Source organism: Halyomorpha halys, unplaced genomic scaffold (genome assembly GCF_000696795.3).
Source record: "Halyomorpha halys isolate HHAL.00 unplaced genomic scaffold, Hhal_1.1 Scaffold710.1, whole genome shotgun sequence".
In the NCBI taxonomy this organism is placed as follows: Eukaryota; Metazoa; Arthropoda; class Insecta; order Hemiptera; family Pentatomidae; genus Halyomorpha; species Halyomorpha halys.
In genome coordinates, this window is record NW_027104776.1 from 587,480 (window position 1) to 599,033 (window position 11,554).

The 11,554-nt window shown below is 29.6% G+C and overlaps 1 protein-coding gene across 1 annotated transcript in view; it reads left to right on the forward strand.

Moving 5' to 3' along the window:
* The window catches only part of jhamt (juvenile hormone acid methyltransferase), a 9,112-nt gene extending 2,327 nt beyond the window's left edge, over positions 1-6,785 (forward strand). The window contains exons 2-6 of the mRNA XM_014428286.3: positions 327-519; positions 796-968; positions 2,971-3,106; positions 4,196-4,331; positions 6,271-6,785. Coding sequence (XP_014283772.1) covers positions 334-519; positions 796-968; positions 2,971-3,106; positions 4,196-4,331; positions 6,271-6,452 — 813 coding nt within the window. The 5' untranslated portion in view covers positions 327-333 and the 3' untranslated portion in view covers positions 6,453-6,785. The remainder of the gene's footprint in view (positions 1-326; positions 520-795; positions 969-2,970; positions 3,107-4,195; positions 4,332-6,270) is intronic.
* The last annotated feature ends 4,769 nt before the right edge of the window (positions 6,786-11,554 follow it).

Here is an 11,554-nt window from a genome sequence, read left to right on the forward strand (position 1 = left end):
AGAAGTTTGTCGGGGGGTGCGGTCAGCAAAGAACAACATAAATAAACAAAACCATATTTATTTATTTTATGCCGACGTTTCGACCTGAGTTTCAGGGGTTGTGTCTTAAAGGAGGGAAATATTCGTAATATTTCCCTCCTCTAAGCGAAACGTTGGCTCAATAAAAATAGTATAATTATTTACTATTTGAGTTTTTTTGACAGCACCCGGACCATATTCCATTCATCTATACACACGGTCAATCATCAATAATCTTCCGATATTATATTTTTCAAATTCATTAAAGCAGGAAATTTACATAGCATTATATCCAATTCATTTTTCAGACAACAAATGGACAACCCTTTGATCTACATTTGTTCCAATTCTTTACAAAAGAAGGACGCCACCGACCTGCTGAAGGAACGGATAGGCTTCCTGGAGTGGACAACTGGAGAACGGATCCTCGACATCGGTTGCGGCCCTGGAGACGTCACATCCACTGTACTCTTCCCTCTCCTCCCGAAAGATACAACCCTGGTAGCCATTAAAACCGTTAATTTATTTCATTAATAATCAATTTTTTTTGTTTTCATCATTTCTGGTCATTATTTTTCAACCGAAATTTAACCAAAGCATCTTATAATATTTTTAAATTCTACTTCAAAAGTTAATGTTAAGAATGACTCATTCCAGAAATAAAAATAAGTCCTAATCTTCTCTCTTTATAATAAATATCAATATATCAATCATTTAACATTGAAATTACACATAACCAAAATTCATGTAACATTAACTAATAAATTTCTTATTTAGGTCGCCTGTGACATCTCAGAAGAAATGATTAAATATTGTAGTAAGTTTATAAAGAATGACAGAATAAGTTTCAAAACACAGGACATCCAGCAAAAGGAAATAACTAACTTACAAGTGGAATCCTTTAACAAAATATTTTCATTTTATTGCTTACATTGGATAAGTGATCACAGGTATTTTCATTAAATTAATAAACATTTATTGTATATTAAGTTTATGTAGAGGCAGTCGAAGACCTTTAATTGAAGCTAGATATTATCAACGAACACAATGTTGTGGGTTTGCTAACTTCCAATATCTTATCAACCTAGTCTTACTATTATAATATTTCATCTCTAACTGCAAGACAGAACTTTTAATTCAGTTTTAATTATTCATTCTTAGAGTGAGGCCTTGATAAACTTGCGGTCACGTGCACCAGTTACAGCTGGTTAGAACTAGCCCTGAGTTCATGAATCGAACAATTGGAAATTTATTTATTATAACAACAGGAAAAAACTTTGAATATAATAACAGAATACATACCAAATAATTAATAAACAGAAACTAAAACAAACTTACGTAAAAAGTAAATAAAATTTAACATGCACATAAATTAAATAACTAACTCACTCAATTAAAAATATTTTTAAAAAACTAAACTAAATTATTTAGGAAACAAATAATTTAAGTATTCGTAGAAGCAATTAAAAACACTCATGAAAGTAATTTAAAACATACATAAAAACCCAAACATAAAACATGACATGAAAGCATTCTATAACATACATAACAATGCAGTGACTCAAGAAATATATATAACTTTTAAAATATTTGAAATGATATACCTAATTATATTATGAGGCATACAATCGTAAAACACAATAGCTGAATTTTTCATGAATTACAGTTTTTGGAATCAGCTTTTTTAAGGCTGATTACATAAATTGTTGAAAGAATCTTTAGCAAATTTGTAATCTAAAAAGAATAATGTTGATGTTAAGTTATGGTAAGTAATTACCAGTTAAAGGTAAAATACAGTAATTAACAAACAATTTAACATTGTAAACGTTTTCATTTTTGCAGTTAACATGTTTAACGACAAAATGCCTCATATTCATTTCATATAATTTAAGACATTTCTTTTGTCTTGATTAACAATGGAATTATTAGGATTAGGAGACTATTTTATAAGGATTTTTCTTTCCTCTTAGGATGTTTTAATGCAATTAATTCATAAATATTTCTATATTTAATATTTAAAAACCTTGAAATATTGTTATGTACTTAAATAGATTATATGATTAATCATGGCAACTTTAGAAAGAGATATTAAGAAGTTTATTTAACAAAATATAAAATTTTTTTATATCTGATTAAAAAGATATTGTGGGATTATTAAATTTTTTTATAATTTTGAATATTTTGAATTAAAATTTAGAATGGGATCTGGAACAATTTATTATGTTTTTCTATTAACATAGACACGATACAGTGAACCTGTATTAACATATACACGATACAGTAAACTGCCAATACCTACTATCGGGAAATGTGTATGATTCTATATTTTCTTATATGGCCTATCTGCACTAATGAAAGTAAACTGACATTATTATTAACAATCTTTAAGAATCATTCTATTTGAAAAAAAAAATAATATTATGTTAGATATAAAAATATTGTTTATTATTCGCCTTAGCATAGTTTGCAGGTTGGAAGTATTGACAGCTCAGTACTTATATAATATATAATATAATAAAAGAACCAATTTCCATTTTTAGAGGTTACTAGTTTTGTATGTAGTAACAAGACCTGTCAAAAATTATACCCTAAAACAAACAATATTCGCAGAAGCCGGTAATCACTGTTTTATTTCACATTTTATTTATCTTCATTTTTGAAAATCTTCCGATTATTTTTACAAATTTAGTATTTTTTAGAACTTGAACTTTGGATACATACAGGTTGTCGTTAAAAGCTAATAGGAAAAAAATATTAGGAAATCCCTCCTTTTAGGCAACTAAGTTTTTGTTTGTGTCAATCAGTATTCCTTTTGAAAATGATAGTCCTTGAGTAATGAGTTTTTTAATTTAACTGTTCGGTGTTACTGTTTTAGTTTATTTTTGGAATTTTTAATTTTATAATGTCAATTACAGACTTGAATGAGAGAAATTTTCTTTTCCTTGTTTACAGACAAGCCATGCAGAATATATATTCTTTACTGAAGCCTGGTGGTGAAATTTTGCTCATGTTCATTACACCAGACAATCCAGTAATAATGACAATGAACAAGTTGAAAGATTTGGATAAATGGAGCAAATTCATCAAGGTAATCAGTTGTGTCATACCTCGACACGATAAGGATTAAATAACTGTGTTTAAAAACAAAAATATTACTCCAAGAAATGAAGAGCCTGTTATAGTAGTAACTGGTTGAAATATAAACGGCCGTCTTTAATAAAGCGTCTCCTCTGGGCACTTAAAGACGTGGGGGTCCGCCAGGGCTTTTAAATTATTTTCTGAACAACTTTGGGTTATAAACAATACAATAGTTAAAATCATTAATTTATTTAATATTTGAAAAGTAACAAACATTAAAAAGAAAAAGTCAACATTTATATGAGGTACTTTTCTTGATAATTAAAAAGCTAAATTATGCATTCCTTCTTAAAAGTCAATTTATTTAACTAAATTAATTATTACCAACATCACATAACTTCTTATACTTTATTCCAGCAAATTTCTTCTCAGTTCATTCTGGATTCATTTTAATTTATGAATCACATGAGTAAGGGGGACCAGTGGATCCATGGAATAAACATGGCACTGATCAGGGGAACTGATGTTTTCTCACTTAATAAAGTGTGCTGCAACACCTAAAGGCACACACCACAATTATTGTGAACACTAACTTGAAAAAGTCTGTTTTATTGGTTTGAAAAAATGGCCAAAATTGATTACTGCTTTGTCTACTAGTAATGCTCTGGTTCATAAAAGTTAGGAATGAATCTTGACACTCCCACCTAGATTAGTACGTGGCGGCTACCAGAGTTGCCGGCAACTCTGGTAGCCGCCAGGGGTTAACAAAAAGGACCAGGAGCCCCACTTGCTGGGTTATTTCCCCCCATCAGGTACTGATACCAATACTTGTAGGATAATCACCCATATGTCAGAAATGACCAGGAAGAGGGTAAAAAAAAAAGTTAGGCCTCAAAGAAAAGTTTAATCATTTAGGTTTTATCCCTTGTGTGTACACACCTGAAACTAAATTATTTTAATCTTTCAGGAATTATACCTTCTACCTCCCAAATAAGTTGAAATTTCACTATTTTTATTGTTCCTTTCAATAATTCTATAATAGTGTTCTAAACAAATATAAACATAAATCAAATTAATTTTTCTCTTTGTTTAATTTTAGGATCAGCAGTGGTTTTATAAATGTGATGATCCTCCTTCATTTTTTCATGATATTCTAAAAGATGTTGGTTTTCATAATATAAACTGCTATTTACAGAAAAAAAACCACCATTATCCTTCCTTAGAAGCCCTAACAAGTAATTTAAAAGTCTTTAATAAAGATTATTAATGTATTTTTTCCAAATTATACTTAATATAATATTATAGATTTAAAAAAATTAAATATATTGCTTGAGTAATGGTCATTTGATGGTTTTAATATAACTGGAATTATAGTATCAGAATGAGGCAGAGAAGATCTTCGAAGGAATATGTGCAAGATATCTCTTTGGACCTTTAAACTTAGTTTTTCTTGATTTGTCACATGCAATCTTGACTGGTTATAGTTTTAGCTATGGATATAGGAGTCTTGTTGCTAATGGTGTATTAAAACATCTTTCTAATATAGTAACTAGATGTTATATTGATTGCCAGAATTTTAACAGTAACATTCAGCTAAAGGGATATAAAACCCTTCTTTAACATATATTACCAGGATTTATTATGAACAACTCGTCAAGAACACTTGTTAGTTGATCGTCTGTCTTTTTCCTTTGTTTGTCAAATTTTTGACACATCGAAGCAACTATGGAGTACCATGGCAAATTATTTTAATGTTTAGGTGAAGTCATGTAAGGTCTTTAAAAGTCTATAAAACATAAAGCTGTCACTGGGCTGTATTGAAAGGATTATAACCTTTTCATCAATCAGGCATGATTGTAGTTCATTTGCCAATCAAGTAAAAATTGATGTCAGTGAAGCGATAATCAAACAATCTTGGACTAGTGTAAAAAAATGTTATGTTACTTTCAAACCAAATACTTCGATTATCCTTTTTCTGGTAGTTTCTTTATGTTTAATATGTCTTCAGTTTGTTTCATCTTGAGTAATAGCTAGGAAATTTACATAAATCACTTTTCCAAAAGTTGGATCACTATATCTATAGATGTTAACATTACTAACTTGAACCTGATATAATATTGTGGATGGCAATAAAACTTATACCAAACCAGCAAATCTTTTTATGGTGAAAAATTTATACCACTCATTCAACTATTGCTACTCAAAGAAATTATGAGATAGTATCACACAGCTGTTACAATTATTAAATTTAAAAAAAATTAAAAACCTCTATGACTACAAACCATGAAAGGTTCAATTTTTATCATCTTCTATTTTTTTTTTTTTCGGTCGCCCAATAGACCACGGAGATCTTTAGCCACTGATAACAGCTTCCTTCACCTCTGTATATCTTGGGTGATGGCTTTCCAATTTATTATGCGGTTCAACTATGTCCATATTTTTTCTTTCCACACATCTGAGTTTCAGCCTCCACTCGATCTAGTACCTATGCATTCATTGGATATGAAAGAGTCCATGTCCCACATTTCACTATGGTTTTTATGACAGCATTGCATAGTTGTAGTTTCAGCTTTTGTGATATTTTCTTTGATCCTAGAATATGGGCTACTGACAAGATTTGTGCTTCTGAGGTATTTGAAGCTATCTACTTTCATAGAGGTTTGGTTTCTTATGATTATCTTATCTTGTTGGAAGATATTCCAGCTTACAATCCTGTAATTTGTTTTACTTTTAAGCCAATATTTGCTATCAGTAAGAAGGCCAGCACCTGAATACCTTCTGCTTTACCTTTACAACTCAGAACTGTTATGTTATCCAAATATGGGAGGTATTTGTACAGCATTCCCTAGTATATTCTACTCAGCATTTTACAGAGTTTCTTACATTATCCTCATCACAGCCAGGTTAAATTGCATCTTTTCAATGAATACTTTCAACTTTCTCTCTATTAGATCGTTAAGTTCTAGATCTTTATTGAAAATAAAATGTTCTAAGTCATCATCTGCAAAACCATCAAATAAGTAAATGAGCCCCAAAAACCAACATATTATATCAAAAAGAGATTTATATTATCTTGTTTATGTAGTATATGACTCCAATTAGGTATTTTTATCAATTTTCAATTTTACTAATCATGAATTCAACATATATTATAATTGAAAATTCTGATTTTAGCATTACTAAAGGCAATAAACCCATACCTGCGTTATATCCCAGATGAATTAAAATCAGAATACATACAAGATATGATAGATCTCTTGAAACAAGGAGGATTCGTTAAATATGATACAGTAAATGAAGATCTGATAATTGAATATAATATAATAGTTGCTGTTGCCCAAAAACTTGAGAAGTAATTTGAACATCAAAATTTTATAAATTAGTTTAGGTAATAGCTATGGAAAATAAGCTAATTGTGTTGAAAGTACAAATTATAACAGTTATACATCAATGCAGTGACATTTATAAATTACTATGATAACATGTCAAGAATATACTGATTAAACTGATTCCTTGCTGTACAATGACTATTGAATTCAGTATCCCAAGAGCTACAATAGGTACTTCGTTGTTGTTTAGTATTGTAAGACAGTTTTGTATGAATTTTTGAATATGGTTTGAAGATCTACATTCCATTGTTTAAATAGAAGTGTAAACAAAGTGAAAGCTAGATGTAAATTTATTTTTTATCAATTAGTTATGTATTATTTGTTTTTAATAATATTATTATATGTTTATTTATTCATAATAAATTATTGTTATTGTACCATATTTTTTTTTGTTTTTGATCAAATAATAATTTGATTAATTTATCAATTTCTGATGTCAACAGAAGTGTGATAAAGGATCACTGTCATTTACAAAATACATAATTTTTTAACGAAAGCTTTATTTTCAGTATCTATAATATCAACAATGGCAAATACTTCCCAAACTATCCCTTATCTAGGACTCTAAGTGACTCACTTGCACAACCGTTGGTCTAGTAACAGTACTTCCTTACTAAGTACTGAACCCCTGACCCTTCATGGGTTGTAGTGGTACAGATTTTAATTTTAATTCTCTTAATATATAGTAAAATCTTGAAATATCAAAGTTCATCACGATTTCTTAAGAATTAAACCTCACATTATTTATTTAAGTTAAATATGTAAATAAAAATTGACGTATGAGTCTTGTGTACTTTACTTTGAAGCCACAAATACCCAGTGCAGTCCACTGATGTTTGTGTGTGGTAATAACCTCAGGTCTAAGACCCTGCACTGTGATGGTCGCATTTCAGTAACTGAAACTTCTCTTAACAGTCAGCTCTATAAAGTGGATATGCATCATAATGGATAATGTTTATTAAAGCTGTGCCCTACAAGATTCAAATTTAATGCATTTGAACCCCCTTCATTAACTAATTTGACTCTCACCACTCTGGATGTGGACGCCAATATTATTCCCCATTGGCTCTTTTTAATAAAAAAAATCATAAAACATAAATATACAATCTCATTGTATTAACTTATTAATAAATAAATGCTTGATAGGGACTATAATGTAGCTGCTTGTCTTACGAATTATGTATACACAAAAACTGAACTGAAACAACAGGTGGCTGAACAACATGGGTATGTCAGTAACATTTCTATGGGTTCCAAGCCATGTAGGAATCGCAGGGAATGAACTGGCCGATCACGCAGCAAGAGAAGCACTCGCGCTTCCGGGACGGGGTAAAGCAATTTTAACTCCGTCAGAGATATGCAGGCCTCTTGTAAAGGAAGTCAAAGATCAATGGCAATCTATGTGGAACGAAAGCCCAATGAGCAAATTAAAAATTATTAAAAAGGATGTCAAGCCCTGGGGTACCTCCAGTCGCAAATGCCGTAGAGAGGAAGTTGTAATGACTAGGCTGAGAATAGGTCACACGAGGCTCACCCACTCCTATCTTATATCAAAAGAAACACCTCCGAACTGCCAGTATTGCAATAACAATTTAACAATAAGCCATGTTTTCCAACGATGCCCATATTTTACACCACACCTCAATAGCTTGGGACTAAGCCAAGATATCTCAAAAACCATTGGAGACGATGATAAGGCAATAGAATTGGTGTTTCAGTTTTTGAAATCACAAAATTTACTGACAAAAATATAACTTGATCGGAAGAAAAAAAAAATAAAAATAAATAAAATAATCAAATCAAAAAATAAATAAAATTTAACGAATATTAGCAAAATTAAATAAAATATAAATGGCGTTGATGACCAATGAAGTTTGGTGCCACTAAACAACCAAACAAACAAACAGGTGGCTGATCAACATGCGACTCATAAAAAAAGTAGAAGAGCTTAAAATAAAATTTACAATGTAGGGTGATCCTGACCATGTCTCCTCCTTGTGCTATTCTTAGTCTAGAAATAGTAATTTTTGATCTCGTATAGAACCCAGTGGTACACTTTTTTTCATACTTAGGAGTTAAAAATAAATTTACACTTACTGCATTTTTTGTCCCTAGTTCTAGGATCTCCAGTTTGTTCATTCAATCATTCTTTCGACTATAAAAAGTGAGAAGTTATGGATCTTACCTATAGATAAAAAAAAAATTAATTTTATTTATTATGAAGGAAAGAAGAAAATATTTTTCTCTTTTCAAAGTATGATAGTCCAGATCAGGGCAAAAATCATTTATATCTAAAACTAATATAAATTGTCATGGATACAATGGTCATTTATTAATGAACCGTTATTAATTGACCGTTGTATCCACTACAATTTAATCATAGTTTTATTTATTATTAATTTTTGTTCAGTTCTGTAACTATCAATATAAACTGTCAATTCCAAAAAGAAAAACTTCATAAGATCGAAATATATTATAATAAGTTACACAAATATATAAACATGTTAAGACAGAAATATAATAAACTTTATAAGATAGAAATCTATTTAATTTACAAATAAAAATGATGACAAATTAAAAGAAAGAATACAGTAGTGAAATAGTACACAATATTTGACATTCAGAATCCGAAAACAACAAATTATGAAGTTAATTTAGAAAACAAGTTATATAAAATAAAAAAGGAAAAAGTATATATAGTACAGTTTGTTTTCACAAATAGCCATCTCAAACAAAAATATCAGCTCAAATCAAAAAAAGGTAAGAAATAATAGTTCTAATTAGAGAGAGCAAGGAAGCAAAAAAAGAAATCAATTTTTCAAAAATTTTGAAACTACAAGTGGACTTTTGATTACATAAGAGTTAAGTATTCATGCTCAATGAATGGAAATGTGTCATTTTTTAAGGGTTGCGGCCAAAAGAGAAATAAAAATAGGTCACAACTATTTTTGTTTCTCTTTTGACCGCAACCCTGACCATCTTCTTATATATCAATTTTAATTTTTAATTTAGTCATGATTATTTTGAAGTGTATAATCAAAGAAGTAATCTTTACGACTTTAAAATAAATATGATCAATATTAATATTACATTTCTGGCATAGTCAGGCAAAAAGTAATTGAAATCACATTTGACTGTAATTAGTAATTGGGATTACTTTGGTTCAACTAGTAATTGTAGTTTCAGATCATTTTTACAATTACAATGGTTTAAATAACAGTAAATGGAAAGTAATTGTAATTGCAATAACTTTTTGTCCAACATTGCAGTCTGGAAACAATATTTGTACTATCCTCTAAATGATCTAATAGTTTTGAACTACCCCAATCTGCTATTGGGTTGTTTATATATTTAAATAGCAATACAAAGCAGTACTAGAGTGTACTATTCCAAATACACTAATTCCTCCAGCTGATATTACCTGTTTATCATTCTCAGCCAGTACTTGCTGTATCTTTAGAGAAGTTTCATCAAGATAAATTTGTCTCAGAATAAAAACATTCAGTGCTCATATCACGAAATATCAGATTATATTTTAGCCAATTGTGATGTGAGAAGAAAAATTGAAATGTAATATCCCTAATCCAACATTGAAACTCCGGGATGAAGTTAGGAGGTATTCAAAAAGAAAAAAAAATTACAATGCTTAATCATGTGTGGATAAAGGCAAAAAGAACCTTTGACTTAAAAAAAATCGTAAAATTGACTGTAAAAAAAATGCACTATACGCAATATTGATACAGCATAAGAATTTATAAGTCCCTGAGGTCGGCCTTCTAGATTTATATTACCGCGAAATACGTAATTGAATTTTTCCAAAAAAAAATGTTTATATCAAATGTTATTTAATAGTTTTTGGATGAATTTAAAAAAAATCATGATAATCTAGTAAATTTAATAAGAATTAAAACTTTGAAAATGGACTTGTCTTATTTAGTAATTTTATCCCTTAAATAATCAAGCAATAATTGTACACAAATCTTTTATATAACTAAATTTGGAAAACAAAAAATTTCTTCATATCGCTGCTTAGCTTGAATAGAGGCACATCTAGCAGAAAAAGTTTTTTTTTAATAGACGTGTTTCAAAGATATTTACTACAGATATGGATTTCTTTTACCTCTGTGAAGTTGGTCCCCCATCCTCGAAATATTTCAATTTTTTTTTAGTTCTAGTAGTATCCATAAGGAGTCTTTCTTGACTGTAATCCCTCTAAAAACTATCCCAAAGCTAGTAGATTTGTTAACAAGTAATTCCAGTCTATCAAACAATCTATAGAATACGTCATATACAAAATAAAATAATTTTTGTATTTACCAGATTTGCCACTATTCAAGCAAAGCAGCTGTATGAATCTTACAAAACAAAATAATTACACATAAATTGAAGATAAGTCTCGTAATTATTCGTGAACATATTAAGGAGAGAGATATTTATTTATACCCGATTCCAGAAAAAGAAAAAAATAATGGTTTTGTGTTTAGTGTTTTCGCTAAATCCGATATATTCAACCACTGTATCACAATGGGCCAACACCATCCAAACCTCCATTTCCGAAATATACATAATTGTAGAGCAGCGGTTTCCGAACTGTATTCATCGTGGCACCCTTTTTGAAATAAAAAAAATCATCGCGGCAACTTTCTTGGGCTAAAAAAAATTCATGGCACCCTTGTTAATGTTAAAAACATACAAACACCGCAAAATTCCTCCTTAGAACGGTTGAGTATCTAGGAAAATAAAAAAAACAGAGCAAATTAAATTTTACTTATATATATTCTTTATTGTAATATTTTGAGAAAGTATTATTCGCATTGGGGCACCCCCCCACTTAGGGAACTGCTATTCCAGATGAAATTTTAATTTTATAGATTGTTCTGGCCTCTAATGGAACTCAATGGAACTATATATATATTTTTCTGCAATCTGTAAGCAGTTGGTAAAACAATAACTTTAGCAATCCTTAAATTCTCAAATGTCAAACCAGGGTTATATTTTTTTTTTGTGTATTTTTTCAATCCTAGTTATTTATATGAGTATTTAATTATTTATAAATTTATGTATTACTT